This window comes from Suricata suricatta, chromosome 10 (genome assembly GCF_006229205.1).
Source record: "Suricata suricatta isolate VVHF042 chromosome 10, meerkat_22Aug2017_6uvM2_HiC, whole genome shotgun sequence".
Classification (NCBI taxonomy): Eukaryota; Metazoa; Chordata; class Mammalia; order Carnivora; family Herpestidae; genus Suricata; species Suricata suricatta.
The window spans coordinates 67,153,322-67,180,836 of record NC_043709.1 but is presented as its reverse complement, the minus strand read 5'-3'; the positions used below and the strand labels follow the sequence as shown (position 1 = coordinate 67,180,836).

Sequence of the window (27,515 nt, the reverse complement as noted above, 5' to 3'; positions counted from 1 at the left end):
TGGAGGTGATTACAAAAGAGCAAACGGGGTATTTTTATGCAATATTTTATACCATAGATACTGCTGTTCTGAAAACAATGTTTAGTATCTTAAGACCTTTCCATATTGCCATGTAAAGAGTTTTCATATTTTTTATAGCTATATATATAGTCCATTGTATGGGTGTACGGTGATTTATTATTTCAATCCCTTACTGATGGGCATTTGTTTCCAAATTTTTAATTATGCAGGTCACTAACATTTGCTTAACACAGTTCCTCTGTCATTCACCATGCTATGCATTTTCCACATGTTGTCTTGGTCTTCACAGAAACCCAGTGTGAAAGCTGACGTTACAGGGGGGATCTACAGGGTTGGGAATAGTAAGTACCTTGACCAAGTTCATATGGCAAATAAGTGGAGCTATTTAACCAGCACACGTGAAGCTAATTGTAAAGAGTGACTAGAATTCTTTCCAGGCAAGTCAGACATAAGACACTTAATGCAAACCCTTTTGTTTGCATTGTTTATAGTAAGTATTTTCTTCCCATGCATTGTGTTGTCTTTTTAAGATTTTCCCTAATTCTTCAGATTCCCCCCCGGCAAGTGTTTCATTTATTAATGTGGCATCACTTAACTTCTTAGAGCCAGAAAAACTTTCTGGGAGTTCTAGGAATTCCCTTAACAAACGAACAGTTCTAAGACTAGGGTTTATGGTAAATTGAAACCAAAGTTTCCAACCAACAACTATCTACTCTGGTGTATAACTTGAACAACTGTTAGCTGTTTCTTCTGAACAAAGTTATTTAACACATTTCTAGGATGTTGATAGGATTTTTGCCCGTTTATACCTCCCCCTTTTATCTCATTCAGCTTGCGTATTGCTGGGGTACTTCTGCTGCTCACTAGGAAGACTGAGGAGACAGTCCTGCTCTGAGGCTGAGGCAAGCTTCCAAACGCTCCCCAGTAACCAAGGTAAAGCCCGGGCCATGTGAGAACTATAAAGTGTCTTGGGAGTTCAGTCCTGTGGAAGGCTTCATTTGATTGATGGGGGGGGGAAGGCAAAGTGGGCTTCATGGAGAAATAAAAATGTCTTTTGGAGACTTCAAGGGCTGAAAGAAATTTGACAGACTTCACAGTGTTAAGAGAACGAGTTTGGAGAGGTCTTGTTCAAGAAGGGAGGTTATAGGTTAAATGGTGCCGTGTGAGTTAGATGTTGCTAAAGCAGGGACATGCTTTGGCCACCAAGTAAAGGGCTCCGTGAAGTGTGGTCTGGAAATCAATCATAACAAATAGGTTGAAACACGTTTGGTTAGGTGTAGGGTTGGGGTTCTCGAATCTCTCAACTGTACTCTGTTCCCCTAACCTGATAGAGAAATATTTAGCCACTGCTTTAGAGTTTATTGATTTGAATGATCAGCTATGATGCTCTGTTTACAACAACTGCGTGAAAGACAACAATACTAATTTGGGGTTTGACCCTTTCAAGAAATTCACTCTTCCTGGGCAGTTACCTGGGAACAGGCAACTTTCTGAGTTGTGCAGCCTTTGAAAATTGAGTTTGTTAAAATAATAACTGGAAGAAAAGGAACAAAACCTGCCAACCTAATACAGAAAGCATGGTTTTAAGTACGCACACAATGACTTCACTCCTGCACGAGGTAGGCACTGGCACATTTGTTGCTCAGTTTTTCTGGTTCCAAACAGGCACATTTTATGCAGAATTCTTCTAGTGAGCATTTTTCCCCAAATTTGTGATTTATTTTTCCCATTGGGACTGGATTAAAAGAAGGAAAAAGATGGAAAATGATAGATTGGACTATCACAAATCTGGATTCTTTTTAATGTTGATTTTTGAGAGAGAGGGAGAGAGTGGGGGATGGGCAGAGAGAGGGAGACAGAGTCCAAAGCAGACTCTGGCTCTGAGCTGGCGGCAGAGATCCCCACGCAGAGCTCGAACTCAGGAACTGGGAGATGACTCGAGAGCCAAAGTCGGCTGCCTAACTGACTGAGCCACCAGGCGTCCCCATCACAAATCTCAGCAATGGTTCTGAGCTAATTGCTGGCCTCTTGATTTTTTTCTTTTTTACAAAGTTTATTGTGAAACCCCTACCTCAGACGCATAAAACAAAATGTGTAAAACAAAGAGTAGAGCTTTAGTATCATAAAGCAAACCCCTCTGTTACCACTGCCCAGATCGAAACATAGACCTTGGCTACTCCTCCTCCCCAGAAGGCCTGTCTCACCCCAGTCACAGACCTGCCTCCCCTGCACCAGTGGCCCTATCCTGATTTTAAAGACAGTCACTTACTTTAAACTTCTTTTTAATCACCTGAAGATAGATCTCTAAAGGCTATAATATAGGTTTGTCTATTTATGAACTTAATATAGAAATGTATTTTTTTTAATATTTTTTATTTATTTTTGAGAGACAGAGACAGCACGAGCAGGGGAGGGTCAGAGAGAGAGGGAGACAAAGAATCTGAAGCAGGCTCCACGCTCTGAGCTAGCTGTCAGCAGAGACCGATGCAGGGCTCGAACCCACGAACCGTGAGATCATGACCTGAGCCGAAGCCGGAAGCCGCCGGATGCTTAACCGACTGAGCCACCCAGGCGCCCCAGAAATGTAGTATTAAAAAAAAGAAATATAGTATTGTATGCTCTTGTTTTTTTCATCTTTCACTCAGTTTGGTTTTAAGACTCATCTTTATGGTTCTCAGTACAACAGTACCTTTATTTTCATTGCTCAGTAGTATTCCAACATTGGTGGCATTTGGGATGTTTCCAATTTGGACTATTATAAATGGTACCATGAACATTCTTACCTCTTGGTGTATTTGGTGGGCGTGCACTTCTGTTGACCACTTTCTTAGCTGTCTAGTTACATATTATCTAGTTATCTATTATATAGTAAGATATTACCACAGAACAGCCTACAAGAATTTTGCAAATCATGGATACAGGCTGCATTTAGTGCGGCCTTCAGTGCCTGGGTGTGAAGTTTTTGTTTTTTGTTTTTTAAGATCAAAGGAATCTTTTGTTTTTTTTATGTCTTTATTTTATTTTGAGAGACAGAGACACAGAGTGAATGGGAGAGGGGCAGAGAGAGGGAGACACAGAATCTGAAGCAGCTCCAAGCTCTGAGCTGTCTGCACAGAGCCCGACGCGGGGCTGAAACCAATGGACTGTGAGATCATGACCCGAGCTGAAGCCGGATGCTTAACCGACTCAGCCACCCAGATGAGATTTTATTTAGAATGTGTTCTGCTGTAAAATTTTGTTGGTATGGGAATTATGTTGCACAGGGCAAATATTTAATTAATGTTAATGGAATTAACTGGTTAAAATAAGTCTGAAGGGTGAACTGGAAGGGAAGGCTAGAAGGAAGGACCTGTTGGTTAGCGAGGTGGCCAGGTGAGCGAGTATGAGCTTCACGCGCTGTGGAGAGGGGCAATGGAAACAGAAGCACAGACAAGCCGTTCCGGGTGCCCAAACTGTCTGGGCAGGTTTGGTGAGAAAAAATAAGCGTGGGACACATGTGGCTGCGTAGATCTCGTGATGTGCCAAGAGGCAGCCTTGGAAGATGGTTACAAGCATAGGCTTTGGACTCAGGCCTCTCTGAGATCCGAGTGATCCTGGCTAAGTAACTGAACCTCATCCTCATTTGTTCAATTGAAAACTTAGGTTAATAATAGGACCTACTTTAAGGCTCTTACAAAAATCAAGGGAGATAATGCAAATAAAATCCTGGCACAGAGCCAGGAAGCACTCAGTGTTCGTCACCGCGGCTGTGACTGGGAATCAGAATTGTACTTGCTAGAGCTAAGGAGGACATGCTATCAGCTACTAATGTGTAAAAGAAAGATTTCCAGAAATGACTATTTAGAAAAAGCATGCTACAATGATTAATTTTAGAAGTGTTTATAATTCCTTAGGCAAGTGTGTGAATAAAAGCCTGTTGAATTAAGCATACGCAGCCTGAGCTTACCAACAGCTGGGCTCCTACAGGAGTCAGTGCACCCAAGAAATGTTCCAGATCTCCTTCTCTGCTGAGTGGGATCTAAACCCCGGATAGAGTGGTATTTGAAAACACGGTTTAAAAAAGAGTGCAGGCAAACTGTCAGGTGCTGTTGCTGCCTCTGAAAGGGAGGAAAAAAAACAAGCCGTGCTCTACTTAGTTGTTCTGACAGGACAGCTGTGATCTGCAGGGGATCTAAAAAAGTTACATAGCGGTTTGCTTCTTATCTTCACATTAGCCTCTGCCTGGGGAGAGTTTAAACTACCCCAAACCCAGAGACTGATTAAATTAGCTAGACGGAGCCTGTGTGTTGCCTTTTTAATTTTAATTCTAGTGTAGTTAACATGTTACATACAGTGTTATGTACAAAACAGTGATTCACGAACTCTGTACATTACTCAGCACTCATCAGTGTCAGTGTCCTTTTGATCGCTGTAACATCTTACGCACATAGTAATTTATATTAAGTTGATGGTTGAAAGTAAGCTCAAATTTGGACCCATTCGTTACTCTTCTCCCCTCTCCCCACATTTTAGATGTTTGGTGTCATACTTTACATCCTTTCATTTTGTGATTCCCTTTACCAATTTTTATATAGTTTTACTCTTTTTGTTCTTCCTATTGTTCTTACTCTTACTGATGGTCTTTCCTTTCCATTCAAAAAAGTCCCTGTTAACATTTCTCAGGGGTGGTTTAGTGGTGATAGATTTCTTTAACTTTTGTCTAGGAAATTCTTTATCTCTCCTCCTACTCTGAATGATAGCCTTGCTGAGTAGGGTATTTCATTGCAGGGGTTTTTTTTCTTTCAGCACTTTGAATACATCGTGCCCCTCTCTTCTGGCCTGCAGTTTTTGCTGAAAAATCCACTGATAGCCTTATGGAGTTTCCCTTGTATGTAACTGTTTTCTCTTGCTGCTTTTAAATTCTTTATTGCTGCTTTTTGCCATTTTAATTACTGTGTGTCTTGGTGGGGGCCTCCTTGATTTTGGTGGAGGGATCTCTGTGCCTCCTAGATATGGATTTCTGTTTCTTTCCCCAGAAAGGGGGAATTACATTGTCTGCCCCCTTTTCTCTCTCTTCTCCTTCTGGGATCCATATAATGAGATGTTAGGACACATGATGAGTAGCTAAGTTCCCTAAATCAATTTTTATGTTTTAGTATTATTTTTTCTCTCTCCTATTCAGCCTGATTGCTTTCTCCTACTCTGTTCTTCAGGTCACTGATCCATTTGTCTGTTTCCTTTGGTCTACATTTATTCCCATTAGTATAGTTTTAATTTTTTAAATTGAATTCCTCGTCACTGAGTGGTTCTTTTTATTTTCTACCTCTTTGTTAAGGGTCTCACTGAAGTCCTTCACTCTTTTCTGAAGTCCAGTATCTTTGTGACCATACTTTAAATTCTCTATCAGGCATATGACTTTATCTTGGTTTCATTTAGCTCTCTTGCTGTGGTTTTGTCCTGTTCTTTCATTTGGGACATAGTCCTCTGTTTCCTCAGTTTGTCTAATTGTCCATGTCTGTTTCTGTGTATTAGGAAACTCAGCTATGTGTCCTGCTCTTTAAAGTAGTGGCCTTATGAAGAAGAGGTTCTTCAGTGCCCTGCAGTGCAATGTCCTCTGTCCGTCAGGAGTGGGCACTTAAGGAGATCTCTTATGTCTGCTGCATGCACCCCGGTGGCGTGGATGAGCCACTTTTCCCTTGTTCTGTCTGTGCAGGCAGGGTCTGGCCCTTGTGTTGTTAGTGGGCTAGTCTGGGGCCACCTTATGCTTGAGTTGAGTCAGACCAGGTGTTTGCCAGAGATGCAGTAGCACCAAACTGCAGGGTGCTTTCTTTGTTGTCCCCTGAGAAGCTTTCAAGGGTGGGCAGGGCCTAAAGTCAGACCAGATGTCTGCCCCCAGCCCATTGTTGGAGCTGCGCGCTGGGACTGGTGCTTAGAATCCCCTCTCCCCAGAGCCGGAGTCACTTTGGAAGTGGTGCTGGCCCTGGTGGAGGCTGCTTGCACACTGCCAGGCTCTTGGCGGTACTCTGGGTGGGCTCTGGCCAAGGGCATATTACAGGAGGCAGATCCACAGAGCACAGGGACAGGGCACAGTGTTAGCAAGGTGCCTGCAGGTCTGCTGCAAGAGGGGATCTGGAATTGCCAGGAACCAAGCCTGGGGGATTGAGTGGGGTGGGCGGACCCAAGACCCGGGTGTGGGCCATGGCAGTGTCAGGAAGGTTTGCATAGGCCTGCTGTGGGAGACCTAGAAGCCAGACTGGAAGGGATGTGTCTGCAGAAGGCAGGGGCAAGTGCAGTTAGCAAGTTGGGGAGGGTGCTGTGCTGCACTGCTTCCCACAGGTGTCCATGGGGACAGGGGACAGGACAGGGGAGGGAAATAGTACCAGTCAGCTCTTTTGTTCTTCAAGTCTCAGTTACCTTTCCTTCTGGCACCTGCTCTGAGAGCAGTTTAGCTCCCCACGGTTATCTCCCCCTTTCCTACCTTCTTTGATGTTGGCCTCCTACCTGCATTTAGCTGTGGGTGTGTTCCGCCAGTCCTTGGTCATCTGGGCTGTTTACACTGACGTGCACGTTACCTGCTTGTATCCATTGAACAGGAGGACCTTCCTATTCCACCATCTTCCTGTAAGTCTCTGTGTATTGTTTTTGGACCCTTTTTATTTTTAAGCCCTCGGTGGCCCTGAATATGCAACTAGATTACAAAGCACTGTACAAGTAAGTTGTATGTCCATCCTTATCCAGGATGAGACAGTGGCCATACCAGTTTGGATTATAGAGCAGAAATTCTCCCAAGTAAATACATAGGAAATTATGACTTTCCCGTCTATGATCTCACTTATCTGCTAGGTAAGTAGACAGCAAAACCTTATATAGGCCACTGTGGCTCAGAGGTTTAGTAACATACTCAGCATCACTCGGGCACAAAAAGCTATGCCTCAGTTCTCTGTGAGCTTTGAAAACCAAGACCTCTACTAACTGTAAGTGGATTACCTTCTCTAGTGATCACAGGATTGGGAGAAATATGCCCAAGTTAGTTATGGTTTGGGAAGTCCACTTCTTTATGACTAAGGAATGTCTCGGCCCATAAAGCCAGTGGGTGCCGACTCCTCACAGATTAGCAGCCCTCGGCTACCACAGGAGCCAGTGCTCCCCACTGGGGACCATCCAAGACCTATGCCAGGCGTTCAGGCCAGTTCTAAATGGGAAGTTGGGAGCTCCGCAGCCTAGAGCAAAGCCTCCTGCCCATTCCCCCGCTGCCAGGTCCCAAGCACGGAGGACTGCAATTTCCTCCAGTTCTTTCTGATCATACAGCTCTGTTCACTGTAGTAAACTTGTGAAACTAAAGAAAAGCATTTAAAAAGACCTTTTGCTACTCAGAAATAACTCATATTAATAATCTATATTTTTTTGCCTAAAAAAATTAAGGTGGAATACTATGAATACAGTTGGCCCTTAAGTAACATGGGTTTGGACTATACAAGTCCATTCATACACAAATTTTTTTCTTTTAATAAATGTGATACAGTACTATAAATGGATTTTCTCTTCCTTACAGATTGTAACATTTTCTTTTCTCCAACTTAACATTATTGTAAAAATACAGTGTATAATACATATAACATACAAAATATATGTTTCCTTTGTTGTTGGTAAGACTTTCAGTCAACTGCAGGCTGTTAGCAGTGAAGTATTTGGAGAGTCACAAACTCTACAGGGATTTTGGACTCCACAGGGTTGGCTGGAGTCCTGGTCCCCTCACTGTTGAAGTGTCAACTGCAGTTTGTGACCTATTTTTTTTCTCCATTTAATGTAATTTTTTCCCCTGAAAACATTTACATTTTCAACAGCTGTAAAATACATCTTCATATGAACCAGAGATTAACCATCCCTTTCAATTTTCCTGTTAAATACTATAAAGGACTATGTGAACCACTATGTTTTTATCATTATCGAAAAAGGATACGGCACTTTTAAGACTATACTTTTTTGCAAGTTGCCTTTTAGAAAGAAAAATTGTACAAATTCCAACCAGTCTATTTCCTCATGGCACTCTTGCCAGGATATATCAATTTAATAAAAGAATATTTATAACATTATTTAACTGTGAAGTTGAACACTTTTTCATGTTTATTAACCACTTTTAAGCCACTGAAAGATTATGAGCAAAGTAATCTCTCAAAATGCAAATCTGCCCATATCAAACCCCTCCTGCTTGAAAGATTTCAAAAGGTTTTCTTTACCAAATGTACTGCCCCAGGAAGTTCCCACCAGTCTTCACTCTAGCCGGTTTACGCTTGGGGTCGCCACACTTTGAGGCTTCAGGCCATTTGCACCTGTATCCTCTGCCAGCTCTTTTCTCCTTGCTTAGTTCTTATCTTTAGCTCTTAAGTGCTTTTCTCCCAGGGATTCTCACTGATCACTGTTAAGTCCAATTACCCGCTCAGATTTTTGGATCACCTTATAGTCCTGACATTCTTTATTAGTTATATAAATAGGTAGCTGTTCTTTCCACATTATGTAGCTCTGTGAGTAGAAAGAGTATGGTTTTTCTCACTCTTCCCTAGTGTGTAACAGACACGAGGTGGGCACCGTATGCTGAGTGATGTAGAATATGACTGAAGCTGTGCTCTCAGAAGATCAGTCTTTAGTGTCTACACTGAAGAATCTAAGTCAATAGTTGGGACTTTAAAAGATCTGTTCAGATGGCAAGGCTCTGGGAACTAGAGTTGGATTTTACTGCAAAGGAATTCCAGTTTGATACAGAGGTAACTGCAGTTGTTTGAGAGAATGGAGGCGGGATGAGAATTGAAAATGCATGAAAGATGGCTTCAATATTAAAAGCTTAATACCCCCAGGACAGGACTATGAAGTGCTGTTAAAAAGGCAATGAAGAGGGCACCTGAGCGGCTCATTTGGTTAAGGGTCCAACTTTGCCTCAGGTCATGATCTCGTGGCTCGTGGATTCAGACCCTGCCTCAGGCTCTGTGCTGACAGCTCAGGGCCTGGAGTCTATTTCGGACTCTGTCTCCTTTTCCCTCTCAAAAATAAATTAAAAACATTAAACATTTTTTTAAAAGTAACAGTACCATATGTAATAGAATACTATGTAGCCATTAAACATCATGCTGTAAGAATTTTTATTAAGATGGAAACTTCTAAGTACATCATTAAGTGAAAAGGGTAAGTTACAACATAGTTCTGGGCAGTTTGATTAGCATTGTTACCTTTAAATGGTAGGATTACAGGTGATTTTTCTTATTTTTACATTTCTTCCTTCTTCTACACATTTTTTAAAATAAAGCTTTCCTACTTTCCAACAATGATTTTGTAATTAGAAATGCTATTAAAATATATGCTTATGGCTAACTCTAAGCTTGCTTTACAACTTACTAATTAATTTAACTATGATGCCAGTTATGTTGGTACAAATACAAAAAATAATTCAACACGTGTTTGGAAAGTTATAATGAGGCAAGGGTCACCATTTCCCAGGAATCGTAACAATAAAATGTTAAAGACACTTCTTTGTTTATCAAAAGCATTTATTAGAAAATATTACATCCTACACATCTGTTGTAAGAGTATCCTCGCAGTAGACAGAACTCCATCCTCGCACTACAAACACGGCCTCGTGGACCACGCGGCAACCACTGTGCTTCCGAAGCTGCATCTTTTGGATGGAACAGTCAAACAGTACACACTGTGGCCATTTATTGGAAGATAATGGAGAAAATGTGGTAACCAGGAAAAAAAAAATCACAAAACTTCTGGAATGTTAAAATAATAAGTAACTACTTTTAATCAAAATTCTAGGCATCACTATAGCCTAAAACATTGGTCAATGTGACTAGTAAGTTAATGGGACCAAGGTTTCAAAGGTCAAGTTAATACTGAATCTTAATAAATAACAAGAAATTTATAACCCCACAAAATGTTTTTGATTCAGTTTGTGCACATGCAAAATTAATGTAGATTTCTGAAAAGAGCAAGAATGGGGAATGTTAAAGCATTGTTATTTTTTTATATAAAGCATGCACTTTTTAATACATTCTTAGGTATTTTAAGTTTTAAAAGTTTGAATTCTAATCCCGTAACATTCTTCATTAGCATTTTAAATGCAGTCTAACCAAGTACCCCAAGCAGATATGAAATACACACTTTTTATTTTCAAAACAGGTGGACATAATTCATGGCACCGCTACCAGAGATGTGAGACTTGAACTCCTGACCATCATACCACCTAGTGTTTCTTCACAACTTTTAAATGGTATAAAGCAAATTTTAAAATGTAACTGTATTCTCAAACATCACTGAAAGGAAATGTAGGAAAAGTATGTACTGTGTGATTAATCATCTTAGGCAATCTGCTACAAAATTTTCAGAGTGTGAACCAGCTTTAACTGAAAATAGATTGAATGTTCACAACAATTGCTTCTAGAGATCAAAACAAATGAGGAGGTGTGTGTTGATATTTAAAACAGTCTTAATATTTTATTAGAAGAAATATACTCCTAACTTCTTTCCCCTTCTTATCTAAACACAAACTTTAATTAAAAATATATATATAAATCAGTAGAATACCATATTACAAATGCCCAGAAATGCAGAATAAAGATCAAGAACTGCTTGGAAATATTTCTAACACATTTTGGAATTACACTCTTAATCTAATAAAGATTATGAACTAGCACAATCATTATTGGGGCCAACAATTCAAAATATTTGCCTTATCAAAGCTAGCACCAAGAAAGTATTATGCACATAAACTTGAGAAACATCTTTTTTACTTCAGAAAAGCACAGTTCTACAGAGCACTGCTCTCTAGTTCAGCCAACAATAGGGTCGTTCTGTCTCACTGATGCATTTATCCTTCTGAGCCATTAACGTCTTATCTGAACAGCTTTTGTTATTTGGTATCTATTGAAAATTTTTGAATGAAAGTTTATCACGGACAACCCATTTTTTCTTCTAAGATGCCAATTAAAATAGTGGCTCTCTAACATTCTGAACTTACCTTTTATAAAACTGACATATTCTAGTATTTTAAAAAAGACAATCAAATCCCTAATCCCTGAAAGCCTAGCCAAGACTCCATTATTTTAAGTCCTCTCCCTTTCCAAAACCCAGGTTTTAATGTCTAGAATTTTGCAACATGGTTAATGGCCACCATACGGTCCCCTAATTAACACTTTTATTCACTGTAAAGCACTTGGCTATTTCTCAAGTGTGAAAAGAAATTCATCAGCGATTAGACAGACGAGCCAGTGAAAGCCACTGAAGTGCGTCTCATAATTCTACCTCCATCCCAAGCAAGGGAGGGTCACCACTCAACTGCAATTCTCCAGTTGGCACAAATAATTTATCATTTCTCTGGCAGGTAGAAGATAATCATGAAAGAACGTAATTTTTATAAAGTCAACACTTTAAATTCAACAGAGTTTTAGCCTCCCAAAGTTGTAAATCTAGCAACTTTGTAAAGTTGTAAAACTGCTTCATTTCAATTGGGGGGGAATAAAGGCACAAAAGAAAAACAAGCAGCATAACCTTTATTTGGTGATACAGTAACAGTGTTCCAAAGTTTTGAACACTGAATTTTACTCATGTGATAATCTGTTTTCTATCTAAGCAATTTATTCAGATGTGTGTTTTAAAAATACACATTAGGAACCCTGCAATTGGTATATTCTGTTATTAGAAATATTCTTCATGATAATACATTATTTTTCTATAGAGGGAAAAATCATAAAGATCATACTTCATTTTGAGCCTGACAGAATAAACGTGTTATATATATATCTCTTCCAAAACCAGTGCACTTCGAAGACTCTAATTTATGCACTCCATTATTCAAATCAAAAAGCTGTACATCTTCCAGTATCCACACTATAATAGTCCTAGTAAAAATGCACACTCCCTTAACCCCTTTACTTTCCCTCGAATTTGCTTTTATTTTCGGGAGGAAAGGATAAAGAAGTTGCAGTGCAGAACTATATTTAGAACAAAACCTTATATTCTACATTAAAAAAAATAATTTTATCAAAACCAAATTTCAATCACAGTTATGTAGGATTTTCAGTTAAAGGTACATGTTGAAATTGCACTTTGCAGATATCTTGATAGTGTCCTGTACAGTGCTCCCCATTTCAACCTATGTTTTTTTCGGTAGACACGGGTTCTTCCAGAGCTTTCTTTTGGCTTCCCTTCCGTGAGTATTTGTATTTGTCTACATAGGCTTTAACCAGATTTGCCACCTTAGTAGAATTTACTTCTCCACTTTTACTATGACAAACCTACGAAAAAAGGAATGGGAATATTTTTCTCATATACTAAAAAGGATTAAAGCAAAATGGAAAGATTTGTGAAAACCAACTCCAAAGAGATAATCAGACATTTTTATATGTTCTATATCTCATATGAACTTACTGGAAAGGCAAAAAAACAGACCAGAATTAGAAGTTAGTGCTTATTATTTTAATTAGATTCAAGCATTCCTTTATTAAAATAGAGATGATTCAAAACAATACCTATATAACTTATAAGTAGAACTTACTTTATCTACTGCTTTCCGTACAATCTCTTTATATTCTTCCTTGGTGATATCTTTATTTTGGTAAAATGGCTTAATGGCCAATTTTACCTCCTGTGCTGCTTTTTCTTGGATTTGTAATTTCTGGTAAGAGGAAAAAGTATAATTATGATCTACCCACATACTTTCAAAAAATTTCTTTAAAAATATGAAATTAAAAACCTCACTTTTACATTACTGCAAGTAACTTCATATTTCATATTCATGTATGTCATGAATACAAGATATTAACACACATACCAAACATTTTTAAAAATAATTATGAAATATTACCAGTAACTCACTGGGCATCAACATGTCTAGAGAGAGCCCTCCAAACAGCATTAGAATTCAAGACTATCAACAGTAAATACAATACATAATTTTTTCATCTTTAGCATATACAGAATTATGTAGGTTGCTCTCAACCTTGGACTTGCCTTGTCTGTCTTCGAGCTATCTGCGCTGGCTTCCACTGTAACACTTACTTTGCTTTCTGTCAATTTTACAGCAGCATTAGAGGCTTTGCTGTGACTTGATGATGAAGTATTACCAGAACTTGGTCCCTGAACTGTTCCCAAATTTCCTGGGGCTGCTGTCGGAGCAGGCAAGACTGGTGTACTCATGTTATTACTTACATGAGAAGCACTAGGAATACCCTGTTTTAAAGAGTTATCATCAGTTAATGAATTACTGTATTCTTTTAGTCATATATTAGAAATAACAAAAAAATTCAAAGTGAGTCAACCGTAGTACTTAAGAAAACTTTGTATTTGAGGTCCTATATATCTAAAGGACCCTGAAGAAAAGTAAGTAACATTCTTAAACAGCGATCTATGTAAATATGACAAGTGACTTTTACATTACACATGTGACTTGTAGTGTTCTGACAGCAACACTAAAATCAGCAAAAAAAAAAAAAAAAAGCACTTAAAGAACAGTTATTTTTCCCGAAAGGCTCTTTTTGAAAATTAACTAAAGTCTGTGCCCCCACTTTATAGATGGGAAAAAAGGAGACAGTGAAGTCAAATAGCTTGCAGAGGGCTGACAACAGAAAAAGATAGGAGGTCCCAAATTCTAGAACCAGATCCCCCTTTTCTTCCAATTACACACTTCTATCAGAAGTCTAGAATTTGTGAAATGCAGGCACAGAACTATAAGGAACACAATGTTCACAAACTATTATTCGAATTCCTATATGCCTCAGATGTACTTTTTTTTGAACACAGTAAACTTGTGAACATGAAATACAGATGGTAATGGACAATGAACAGCTTTCTCTGAAGTCTGTCCCAACAAGACCATAGAATCACAAGCTCCCACCCCCTGAAAAGTCCAGTAAATTCAAGAATTATTTTAAAGCACCCACCATTTGATTCTAATTTGGCTCAAAATTTTGTCTTAACCCGAAAAAACACACCTGTTTGGACATAATCACATATATGTAGCTTAAGTTCAATAATATGCATCCAATTCACACTTTCTTATTTGAGGAGTGGGAGGTTTGAGGAAGGACAGTGAAGAGGGGCTCTGAAGGTTTACCATAAACCTAATCAAATAAATAAGTGTCTGGGGATGCTGGGAAGCCCTCTTCTGAACATGTCGCTAACAGTTAAATTCTTATAGCAGCTACGCTGGTTGAACTTTAGATGCTAAAAACATACCTGCAGTTGCTTTCCGTCTGGCTGTGAAGCAATGTAGCTGACTTGTTGGGATGGTGGGGGGGGGGGTGGTGGCGGCGGCAGTCCCTGAGATACACTGGTAGGAGCAGCTACCTGCATGAGAGGCACACCCGTGTGCAGATGCATGGGTAGCGGAGGATGAATGTTAAATGGATTGCGCTGGATGTTCATCAGAGGAGCATGAACACCCACTGGATATGGAAAGATATTCATAGGCGGCGGCTGCGCAGTCATTTGTTGCTGCATTACATTCATTTGTTGTTGCATCATATTTATAGGTAGCTGAGAACCATCTCCATGCTGGTTTGTTTGGTCTTTTAGGTTAGAATCTATCAAAAGAAAAAAGGCTTGTAATAAAAAAAATGTTAAAAGTTCTTTAGAGAAGCAAAAAACCACTGGTTATAATAAAATTAAAGAGCAATGAACAGACTCAGAACACCTAAGCCAATCTCCAATCATTTAGTTTCATCGTATCATTTCTACATAATGTGGGCTGGTTACAAAAAACATTCAACTAAAATTAAGAGCACGTTAACATAATAGCATCTCTCAACATTACCAAAGAATCAGTACCTCAAGAAATGTACTAAAGAAGTAATCATACAAAATTTAATTAGGTTACTAAATTAGAAGATGAATCATTTATTTATCTTTAACAAAGCATTTTTCTTGCAATGTTCCTAATAAGAAAAGCCAAAGAAAGATAAATCATTAGACTAACTTATTCATATGAGAATAATGATCACAAAAATTCAAGTGTGCACATTTGAAATAAAAGAAATCAAAGTTAGAATACCTGGGAGGCTCAGTCAGTTAAGCATCTGACTCTTGGTTTCAACTCAGGTCGTGATCTCATGGTTCATGGGATTGAGCCCCATGTTGGGCTCTACTCTGACAGCACAGAGCCTGCTTGGGATTGTCTCTCTCCCTTTCTCTCTCCCCCTCCCCCTACTTGCTCACCTTCTCTCTCTCAAAGCTATCAAAGTTAAATCTTGCACAACATCCCAAATTCTAAGAGTAATTATAAAGATTAGAGCAAAAATAAATGATATAGAAACCAAAAAAATATCATATCAATGAAACTAGGAGTAGGTTTCTTGAAAGAAGTAGCAAAATTGATAACACCTACGCACATTTATCAAAAAGAGAAAGGACCGAGATAAATAAAACCATGAAAGAGGAGCGATCACAGCCAACACTCCAGAAACATAATTACAAGAGAATATTATAAGCAATTATAAGCCAACATACTGGGCAATCTGGAAGAAATGGATAAATTTCTAGAAACTAAACTATCAAAATGAAACAAGAAGAAATAGAAAATCTGAACAGACCAATAACCAGCAAAAACATTGAAACAGTAATTGAAAATCTCCTAACAAGAAGGGTCCAAGACCGGATGGCTTCCCAGGGGAATTCTACCAAACATTTAAAGAAGAGTTAATAGTTATTCTTCTGAAACTGTTCAAAAAAAAAAAAAAAAACCAAAACTTCCAAATTCATTCTATGAGGCTAGCATTACCTTGATTTCAAATTTCAAATCCAGACAAAGACCCCACTGAAACGGAGAATTACAGGCCAATATTCCTGATGAACATGGATGTAAAAATTCTCAATAAGATACTAGCAAATTGAATCCAACAGTATAGTAAAAGAATTATTCACCACAGTCAAGTGGGATTTCTTCCTGGGCTGGAGTAGTTCAATATTCGCAAATCAATCAACATGATTCACCACATTAATAAAGGATAAGAACCAACTGATCCTCTCAATAGATGCAGAAAAACCATTTGACAAAACACAGCATCCATTCTTGATAAAAACCCTCAACAAAGCAGGGATAGTAGGAACATACCTCAACATCATAAAACCCACATATGAAAGACCCACAGCTAATATCACCCTCAATGGGGAAAAATGGGGCTTTTCTCCTAAGGTCAGGAACATGACAGGGATGTCCATTCTCACCACTATTGTTCAACAGAGTACCAGAAGTCCGAGCCTCAGCAACCAGACAACAAAAATAAAAGGCATCCACATTGGCAAGAAGAAGTCAAACTTTCACTATTTGCAGACGACATGATACTCTTATGTAGAAAACCAAAAAGACCCCTCCAAATAATGCTCAGAACCAATACATGAATTGGGCAAAGTCACAGGATATCAAATCGATGTAGAGAAATCTGTTGCATTTCTATACACCAATAATGAAGCAGCAGAAAGAGAAATCAAGGAATCGATCCCATTTACAACTGCACCAAAACCCGTAAGATACACAGAAATAAACTTAACCAGAGGCGCCTGGGTGGCTTAGTAGGTTAAGGGTCTGACTTTGGCTCAGGTCATGAGGTCGTGGTTTGTGAGTTTGAGCCCCACGTTGGGCCCTGTGCTGAGAGCTCAGAGCCTGGAGCCTCCTTCGGATTCTCCGTCTCCCCCTCTCTCTGCCTCTCCCATGCTCATGCTGTGGCTCTGTCTCTCAATAATAAACAAACATTAAAAAAGGAAAAGAAAAGAAATAAACTTAAGGTAAAAGATCTGTACCTTAAAAACTATAAAACACATATGAAACAAACTGAAGAGACAAAATGGAAAAACATTCCATGCTCGTGGATTGAAAGAATAAATATTGTTAAAATGTCAATGCTACCCAAAGTAATCTACACATTTAATGCAGTCCCTAACAAAATACAAGCATTTCTTACAGAGTTAGAACAAAGAATTCTAAAATTTGTATGGAACCAGAAAAGACCCCAATAGCCAAAGCAATCTGGAAAAAAAGCAAAGCAAAGCAGGAGGCATCACAGTTCTGGATTTTAAGCTGTTTTACAAAGCAGCAATCATCACTGGCACAAAAACACACACATAGATCAATGGGGCAGAAAACCTGAAATGGATTCATAACTAATATGGTCAACTAATTTTCAACAAAACAGAAAAGCACATCTAATGGAAAAAGATGGTTTCTTCAACAAATGGTGTTGGGAAAACTAGACAGCAACATGCAAAAGAATGAAACTGGACCATATTCTTGCACTATATACAAAAATAAATTCAAAATAGATGAAAGACCTAAATGGGAGACAGGAAACCATCAAAATCCTACAGGAGAACACAGTCAGAGCAACTTCTTGCTTGATATGTTATCCAAGGCCAGGGAAACAAAAACAAAAATGAACTAATGGGACTTTATAAAGATAAAGCTATCCTGGACCATGAAGGAAAGAGTCAAAAAACTAATGGGAGAAGATATTTCCAAATGGCTAGTATCTAAAATCTATAAAGAACTTATCAAACTCAACACCCAAAAAATAATTAATCCAGTGAAGAAATGAGCAGAGGACACAATCAGACTTCACTCCAAAGAAGTCATCCAGATGGCAAACAGACACATGAAATGATGCTCAACGTCATTCATCTTCAGAGAAACAAACCAAAACCACAGTGAGATGTACCCTCACACCTGTCAGAATGGCTAAAATTAACAACTCAGGAAACAATAGATATTGGTGAGGATGCGGAGAAAAGGGGTATCCTTTTGAACTGTTGGTGGGAATGCAAACCGGTGCAGCCACTCTGGAAAACAGTATGGAGGTTCCTCAAAAAGTTAAAAATAGAACTAGCCTATGACCACAACTGCACTACTGGGTTCTTATCCAAGGGAGACAAAAATGCCCATCTGAAGGGGCACATGCGCCCCAATATTTATAGCAGCGCTACCAACAATAGGCAAATTATGGAAAGAGCCTAAATGTCCATCCACTGATGAGTGGATCAAGAAGGAATTGAATTTAATGATTCATCACTTATATAGAGCATCCAGCGCTTATCACAAGTGCCCTCCTTAATACCCATCAGCCATTTAGCCCATCTCTCCAGCTAACACCCCTCCAGCAATCCTCAGTTTGATCTGGAATGGACAGATTACTCAGCAAACAAAAAGAGTGAAATCTTGTCATTTTGCAATAATGTGGATGAAACTGTACAGTATTGTTAAGCAAAATGAGCCAGAAAAAGACAAATATTGTATGATTTCACTTATATGTGGTATTTAAGAAACAAAACATATAAACACAGGGAGAGGGAAGGAAAAATAAGATAAAAACAGAAAGGGAGGAAAACCATAAAAGACTTTAATAGAGAAAGGGAGACAGACTCTGAAGCAGGCTCCAGGCTCTGAGCTGTCAGCACAGAGCCTGACGTGGGGCTCAAACTCATGAGCCATGAGATCATGTCCTGAGCCGAAGTCAGATGCTTAACAAACTGAAACACCCAGGTGCCCCCCCCCATTAAGAAACTCTTAAATACAAAGAACAAACTTAGGGTGCTAGAGGGGTGTTGGGTGGGGAGATGGACTAAGTGGGCGATGGGTATTAAGGAGGGCACTTATGATGAACACTGAATATTGTATATAAGTGATGAATCACTAAATTCTATTCCTGAAAACCAATACCACACTATATATTAACTAACTTGAATTTAAATAAAAAACTCCCAAGTTCTTCTATTGTAGCAAACTGTACTTAAACTAGTTAAGCCTTTGACAAGGTTGGAGGGAAGGGGCAGTGAAAAAGGCAGTAAATACTGATACGTGTACATATACTCATATATATGTATTCTGATATATATGTATATACTTATATAGTGCAAAGTGACTTGTTAAATGGGATTTAACATTATAAAATGAAGTACAGATCATTACAATTCATATATATAAAGTTTTAAATTTATAATCCCTTTACTCAAATAAAAGTGTTGCTAAATAGAGATGTTACCTTGTTCAGTTGGTTCCTCTTCTTGTCTCATCCATCCAGACTGTGAACCTGAAGAATTCCTCCCTCGTCTTGAGTAATAGTTTTGTACATCTGCTGGCAAAGTCTTTCTCACAGCCCAGCTAGATGCAGATGTCCACCCAGATCTATCTGCTGGTGTATCAAATGAGAACTCTTGCTCATTTTTCCGTTTATAGGGCTGCTGTTCCACAAACTTGAAAGACTCATTTCCTGAACTATTTGAATTCCCTGAGAGGGGTTTTCGGTTCTGCCACCGATTTTCACTTTGATCCGTATAGGCAAAACCACCTCTGTAAGTGCCTCTGCCACGGTTACCTCTACCACGGTTAGACATCCAACCAGAGCCAAAGTTTTTATTCCAAGAATTCCCTGAATTTTCATTTCTGTTTTCTTCCCAGTGAGAATCTTTTAACTTTTCTGGATTTCTGGTCCTTGGATCAGGCCCAGAATTTATTTTTTCTGTTACCCAACTGGGACAGTCATTTCTATGTTTGTCAGCAGATTTGGGATCCTCAGCATCTGGACCGATGTCATTTTTTTCTTTTCTTGAATTTTCATTCTGTTTCTCTGGATCATTCTTTCTGTACCGATCATTTCCTCGTGGACATCTCCAACCATCATTTGCCCATCTTTCCTTCCACCGAGGAGAGTAAGTGTCTCTGTCATTTCTACCGAATGATGAACTCTTAATTTTGGTTCTAGATCTTGATGGTGACCTTGAACGAGATCTGGACCTAGACCATCTCCTGGTTCTTCTTTCTCGATCTCGATCTCTCCGTGACCCATCTCTATCACTTTCCCTTTCTCTGCTCCGAGACCTGGATTTGTCTTTTGGGGAGGAATCTTTGACTCTTGACTGAGATCTTCTGTTTTCTCTAGAAGTGTCTCTTTTGGGGGAGAGTGATGCAGATCTTTTGCCTTCCTTTGTGCTATCTCTTTTTGGAGATCGAGACTGAGATCGTCTCCTTTCTTTTGCCATATCCTGTTTTGGGGACTGAGAACGAGATTTTCTACGTCCTCTTGCAGATTCTTTCTTGGGAGATGGTGATCGAGACTTCCTGTTTTCTTTTCCAGTTTCTCTTTTGGGAGATGGAGACTGAGACCTCTTCTTTTCTCGTGCTGTATCTCTGTTGGGAGACCAAGTTGTAGATGGGGAATGAAATCTAGATCTTCGGGTACGAGGCTTTTTGGCTTTCTCCATCACATCTATTGGGCTTTCAGATGGTGGACATACAGTTTCAACCTTTCCATTTGCAGGATCAGAAGATGGCATATTATTTTGAGAACTGTACTCCACAGAATTCTCATTCAACTGTGTGGTATCAGCATTTACAGAAGGTTCAATTTCAGATTCATTCTGGTCACTGCAAAATGAATCACACTCCATAGGTATCATTTCATTGTTGTCTTCATTAAAATGCTTCTGAGTTTGTTCAGTGTGTTTGTTAGGCAATTCTGTAGATCTGGAATTTTCAACAGGAGATTCAGTCTTTTCTTCTAAAGATTTGTCCAATTTGGTGTTAAGATTACTTTTTAATAAATTATTTTCAGAGTCTTGAATACTGTTTAAATTTTCATCCTCTGAAGTCTTACGTGTTGCAATTATTTCTACATCTTCAGTTTCAACATGCCCAAGCAATTGAACTTCTGAGCCCTCTATGGATTTTTTGTTCACTATCTGTACAATTCTACCCTCAGAAGACTCTAATTTAGGGCTGCCTACAAGCTGTTCTGTTTTTACTGTTGAATCTTTATGATCAACAATTTCTACTATAGGACTTTCCATAACTTCTTCTTCATTAACCACTGACTCTGTTTTCTCTGGTAACTCACCCAAGCTTGGTACAGGTTGGTATACTTCAATTTCAGATCCTGAACATGTAGGAAAATCATCTGAAGGATGATCTGTACATCTGTCTGCTTTTACCTCAGATTCTGAAGGTCTAGATGTTTGATCTTGATTTTCTAATGAATTATCTCCTCTTCCAGAAATATTTTTAGGAGTCTCGCTTTCTAAACATAAAACATTCACCTCTATACCTGTATCCTCAACTTTTTGAATATCCTCTTCCTCTCCAACTAGTAAAGGAAGATCTTCGGTATGAGACTCAGAATATAAAGATTCTATTGCTTTCTCTGTATCATGGGTCTCAGTATGTTCCTCACAATCTTCTGCCTGTTCACTGCAACTTCTCAAGTCATTAGCAGACTCCTTTTCAACACCTGCCTGCACAGTACAACTGTTACTACTTTCTGCATCTGATTGGTGCTCTTTCTCTAACACAGGTGGTGTGTCAGATTCTGCTGTTTCTTCATCTACTGAATCACTGGAAGATGATTTTTCAGGGGGAGGTATAGAGCTCCGAAGTTTCTTTTTTAATAAAGGTGGTTTTCTTCCTCTTCTTACAGACTTCCGTTTTGGAGCCTGTCTTGTTTGCTTTTCTGACACAGCGGGAGAGGAAACACTTACAGATGGATTGTTGTTATCTGGGGCATCACACCCAGAAGTATTTGATACTGGGGATTTCTGGGACTGACTGACTGTTTCAGCTCTCGTGTTTCGTGTAGATCTCCTTGTAGGAGTTGTTGCTGCAGGTTTTCGTCTTGATCCTCTGGTGTTTGATGTACCAGAAGTTTGCTTCTTCTCTTCTCCTTCTTGAGTATATGCTAATGCATATCCCTTGCAAGAGGTACCTAATGATATATATTTTTTTAAAGTAAGAAATAAGTTTGTTTCAATAAAATGATAATAGTTTGGCTTCAGCTTATGTTAGCATAAAATAATGTCTATAATAGAGTGAAACAAAATATACTTGTGAATCAAATTATGAATAGCTACTAACATCTAAGTTAACAGCAGGTATTTATCTGGTTCTTTCAATGCTATGGAAATAAGTTATCACAAGATTTGAATTCATGTGGATGCTTTATGGGGGGGGAGAAATTATGTTTGGTGTGATATCTACCATCTTGGTATTACGTAGGCAAAATGCAAGAGCAAACAAGTCATCCACAAATATATAAAGACTGAAACTGTTTGTTCATAATTAATAGCAGATGTAACTTCTAAAGATGTACATTTTAGACACTGAAGCCCTAAACAGAAAGGAGACTTCTAACCAGTTCCTCAAAGTATTGAAGATATAATTTCTTAAAGTAAAAAAAAAAAAAAAAAAAAAAAATTCTACCTGGAACATCTTAGAAGTCAAGTCCCTGTCTAAATAGTGACAGAAATACATAAAACTTCCTACCTATATTTTATTTTTACTCACTTTTTTAGGATAGTGAAAAAAGCTAATAATTTTTTAAAAACTAGAAGAACATTTCACAAACTTTACCAAAATTTTCTACAGATATGGTACTTGTTGGGAAAATAGTTCTTGGCAACACAGAAGAGATGAGAGGAAGCACTTGTGTTTCAATATTCCAGGGTATAAAACCAATTCTGAAAAGTCAAAACAAAACAAAGACATTTTTTGTTTAAATGTCTTAAAAAAATCATACCATTTAAAATTATTAATTTTTCCAAATGAGGCTAGCAACTTTAAAATACAGTGTATTTAAATTATTTTTTGCCAAAATAGCTAACAATGTGAATTCAAGGTTACTCATTGTTCAAATATGGCTGCCAGTTGGCTACAAACAAAAACTTTTTATTTATTTTTTTAATTCCCATGTGACTATATTTTATAGCAAAGTAATCTTTTAAAAAATTTAACACAAATCTTTTTAAAATAATGGCACATGATTAAATGCTATGCTCTCAGAACTAGACTGTTAATGTATTATAGCTGAATTAGAGATCAATCAAATTTGGCAACTGTTATTAATGATTAAGTTTTATTTATTTTTTTTATATTTATGCTCTGATTTTATTTTATTTTATTTATTTATTTAATAGTTTATTGTCAAATTGGTTCCCATATAACACCCAGTGCTCTTCCCTAGGAGGGCACTTGTGGGGAACAGAAACTTTTTAAAAGCATGTTTTTTCTGATAAACTAATGACAAAAAGAGATGAAGGGTAACTTCATATATATGTTTTTTGTTTAAATAATTTAATGTAATATTTTTTCTTTTTTTTTCAGTTTTTCTTCTCTATTCTAAAAGATAATAATCAATTTGGATAATAAAATGCATAGATAAATAAAATGCACAGACTTTAAGTGCACACTCTGATGACCTGTGTATCTGTGGAACCACCATCACCACCACCCCCCAAACCAAGAAACAGGACATTTCCACCAACCAGAAAGTGCCTTCATGCCCCTTGTGCCCCACCCCCTTCCCTTTCTGGACAACCAAAGAGATAATTTATCCAAGTTAATCAAATCAAGGTTTTAATGGAATTAGTAAGGTTAAAGAGAAATCCATCCATGAATAAATAACAAAACTTGGAAACAGAATGGTATCACTTGAATTTGAAGCATATCATACACACATGGTTATATTTTTTGTTAGATTTGTTTCACAGAATGTATCAAAAGTACAAACATCAAAATAAATAATTTTTAAAAAGAACTGATTTCTATTGCTTTATTATAAAGTTTTACAACCTAAGCTCCCAGTGTTCCTATGGACCTAAGTTTCTGCATCCAAACCCTCAGCTTTTTTCTGATTCGTATTTGTTCAGTTCAGGTCTCCTAACAAAAACTACTTTATCCAGTATAAGGTGAGATTGTGAAGTAGGTGGAGAAAAGCCTCAAAAACAATGTGCAACTTATACATACACAAAAAGATACAACTTTGAGATTTTATATTATATATATCTGGATTTCCTATTTTTACTTCTACTGATGCTCCACCACCATCTAGATGGTGAAAGTCCTATGTAGAACTATACTGCAGTGTTATATAAGATAAAGTTATAACATTACAGGAATGAATATAAAACTCGGGTAAGGACTTTAATCTTTACATGGAAACTTGAATTAAGTATATATATAATACACCTAGCAATGTGACAGTAGCTTCAGGACTTAAACTAAGAAAGGTCTATATTATGGGAAGTCAAGAATGCCAGGACAAAGTATGAAGACTTGATCAAATAGTTATTGAGAAGACTCTTTTAGAGAGGGAAATATCATGACAAAAGCAATGCATCAACTCACAGCCCAAAGGTAAGATTGGAATGGGGGAAACAAAAGGATGACAGATATGAATGCAATTACTAACAATGAATCTTATCATTTTGATGCTCTCCCTTTTCAATGACTCAAATAAATATTAAAATATTTATTATTAAACAAATAAGGGTATTTTTAAAAGGGTTCTTTAAATAGCAATCTTCTTTAGGTATTTGAAACACCAAGTTTAATTTGCATAAAACTTTCTTAGAAACACAACTATTAAGATACCTCTGTGCTTAAGTATTGATGGTATCTTGTGCTCATGTTAGCATGTGAACACTTTGGTAAACAATTTTTTTTACCTTCCAATCCCAGGTGATGTATCAGGAAACCATGACAATTCCAATTCCTGTCTCTTCTCCCTAATCAATGCATTCATCTCATTGACCTCTATAAATTCTGTACTAAAAGATAAATTTTAGACCTTCATCAGAACTCCAGAAATTTAAGTTCAGGATTACAAATGGGTAAATAACATGAATAGCACTAGCATTATAAACCACATTTAAAAGAATAAGTACCTTTATCTAAACACCTTCAAAATGAATTTGACTCCTGTAAAATTTTTGATCTGATTCATAAAGATAATGGTGAATTTATATCTTAGGTGACAGGATATTTTAAAAGTCAGTTTAGAATAATATCCTTATTACTGAGAGAAAAAATAGCAACACTATTTTCTATCCCATGAATCAAAGCTGCAGCAAGCAGTGCCAGCAAAAACTCTACCTGCAACTGTTTCCCATCTGAAATTAATTGTAAAACAAAAGGAAAAAATAGTGGAAGGTATAGTTACTGGAACCAAAAATGGATATAGTTCAGATTTTTAAACGACTACTCAGATGTGACTGTTTTCTGTGGTACCTTGAGCCACACTCTAAAATTAAATCATACAATCTTAACCTGCCTTCTTCTTTCAACCAAAGCTAAGTGATTTTAAAACCCCAAATTAATCTTCAAATTCCATTAAGTACCTACTTAGTATCTACACGTCAGTCACTACAGATTCAAAGACGACTGGACCTACTCTAAAAGGGGTCTGCTTAATTACAATTTAACAAGTAGCTTTACTTCTCTATTATATAAAAAGCCTGTGTAGAATAACTCATTATTAATGAAAACAAAACCCACTATATTATAGGCAGTCATCACATAATACAGAGGATCACAAAATAATAGGTATTCTCCTTCCTTGAACTAATTTGTTTTCCAAAAGAAACAAAAACAAAATACAAGGTAAGCCTTTATGAGCTTTACTGAGCTACAACTTAAACACCAAAAGTTAATTATAACAATTAAACATCAAGTATAAAAGCATCCATTAAAAGTAGAAAATACTAACCAGTAAGTTCTACAGGTAAAAGAAGATTCTCCAGTGTGATTACTAGAAGAAAATATATTGGAGAAAAAATTTCTGAAGCACTGACTTGTACACTGATTTGATCTTCGAGGCTAGAAGAGTAAAAAGAAGTTAGTGAAACAGCAAACAACAAACCTCCATGATAAGTAATAATTATAATTTAAACATGTTGATATACCTGAGGTAGAGTTATGAACTAAACAACCATGAAGTGTTATTATCTAAGAAAAAGATTTTTCTTTATTTGAACAAATCTTATTTTTTTTTAAGTTTATTTTTGAGAGAAAGAGAAAGAGAGAGAGAAAGAGGAAGACAGACAGAGGGAGGGAGGGAGAGAGGCAGAGGATCCCAAGCAGGCACTGCGCTGACACGGGGCTCAAACGCACGAACGAACCGTGAGATCATGACCTGAGCTGAAGTCAGACGCTTAACCAACTGAGCCACCAGGCGCCTCTATTTGAACAAACCTTATTTATCTTTATTGTTGCATTTTTCTTTCCTTCCATTTCACTGTGTGTAGAGTTTCCTGTACAAAGACATAGAAAAACTCCATTACCTTGTCTTAATTTTTAGTTTAAAAGGCTGTAAACCAGTGCTGATACTGGCATATGCTGGCATATTGACAAGAGAAAGTTAAAGTATGTAGGAAAGTTAAATTTAAAATAATAGTATTTGCATTTGTATAATTTTCCCAAATGCTGATTTTATCTTGTTAAGCTGCAGGTACAAAGAAAAGGCCACAACACAAAACTGATGTGAAGCATGCTCAGAGCATTAGTATTAAGACTCTAGTTGACATTTTCTGGCAGCCTCTGCAAACTTAAACCACCTTGTTACAAAAAAAAAACCCAAAAAACAAAAAACAAAAAAACACATACACACACACACACACACACAAGATGTCAAATTATTTAACAGCAGTACTACACTTAATATGTTCTTTCTAGCTGTAACCTAAATATCAGGCACTGTTAACTGAAACCAAGTAGGAGCTGATCAGAGGAACTGGGGTCATCAGCCCTTTTCATCCATAAATTATCATTTAGCTACTGGCACCAACATCAAGTACCCTCCTTCCTCCTCAAACTTGATAATTAAAATTAACACGAGCAGAAGTTTTGATAAAATAGGTCTCTTATAGCAATGTTTTTGGCTACACGGCTTACGATTTGGGGTTTTTTTTGGTTTTACCTGTCACATCTGGAAATTTATTTCAATGGATACATACTTCCACATTAAGGAAGACAAAGGACAGTTTCTGCTAACCACAAAAATTGTGTTAACATCTTTACAGATTCCTGCTCTTAGTTTTTCTTCATGAAGCCTATGTTATGAGTCATCTCTACCTATCGATACATTTGTTATCTTCAATAAACCGCTGCTGGTCCTGTTGTCACTGCTCTCGCCTCCTAATTCTAGAAAAAGTGTACAATGCAAATGACTACAGGTCTTTTCAATCTAATGCCTTGCTTGCCTCACAAAGGGCCTACTGACTTTGTTAAAAATAAATCATTCTAACGAGGAGGCCTGTTTCCTGCTAATGTAAGACCATATGTATTTGGGTTTCTTCTGTCAGTCCAGTTGGTAATAGGCTACTTTCTACTTAATAGCATACTAATTTCCTTTTAAATTACTACACAACAGCTGTTTTACATTCTTCACACATTTCCCACCCAGAACTGTTCTAACAAATGTAATTTCAACAATGGAGAAAGAGGGGTGCTGGCTGAGTCCCAGGAGCTTATTTTCTTATTCTTCAATGTATATTTAAAAGATGATAATGATTTAAATTGCATAAAGAAGCCATGAATAAGAAAGTGATAGGTACCCAGCCACATTTTTAGAAGATATAGATTTGCTGTGTTGTACCATATCGTGTCCTTCATACCCTAATGGGGTTCATTCACTTACTAGTTACTGGGTATATTGTATTCACACATCATTCCTTCACTTAGAACCCTAACTCAGGAAGCCACCATTAGAATGCTCTCT

At 37.7% G+C, this 27,515-nt stretch overlaps 1 protein-coding gene across 5 annotated transcripts in view; it reads right to left on the bottom strand.

Annotated features, from left to right (window-relative positions):
• Positions 1 to 9,115: 9,115 nt before the first annotated feature.
• Positions 9,116 to 27,515, bottom strand: part of SCAF11 (SR-related CTD associated factor 11) — a 70,364-nt gene continuing 51,964 nt past the window's right edge. For 2 of the 5 annotated variants that reach the window (XM_029953472.1, XM_029953471.1), the window contains 9 exons: positions 25,991 to 26,049; positions 25,506 to 25,615; positions 24,466 to 24,567; positions 22,373 to 22,479; positions 19,017 to 21,728; positions 14,227 to 14,573; positions 13,003 to 13,221; positions 12,548 to 12,667; positions 9,773 to 12,287 (listed from right to left, as the gene is read on the bottom strand). In XM_029953472.1, coding sequence (XP_029809332.1) covers positions 12,141 to 12,287; positions 12,548 to 12,667; positions 13,003 to 13,221; positions 14,227 to 14,573; positions 19,017 to 21,728; positions 22,373 to 22,479; positions 24,466 to 24,567; positions 25,506 to 25,615; positions 25,991 to 26,049 — 3,923 coding nt within the window. In that variant the 3' untranslated portion in view covers positions 9,773 to 12,140. Of the gene's footprint in view, positions 9,698 to 9,772; positions 12,288 to 12,547; positions 12,668 to 13,002; positions 13,222 to 14,226; positions 14,574 to 19,016; positions 21,729 to 22,372; positions 22,480 to 24,465; positions 24,568 to 25,505; positions 25,616 to 25,990; positions 26,050 to 27,515 lie in introns of those variants that run through there. The other 3 variants (XM_029953473.1, XM_029953474.1, XM_029953475.1) reach the window with 3 other exon arrangements.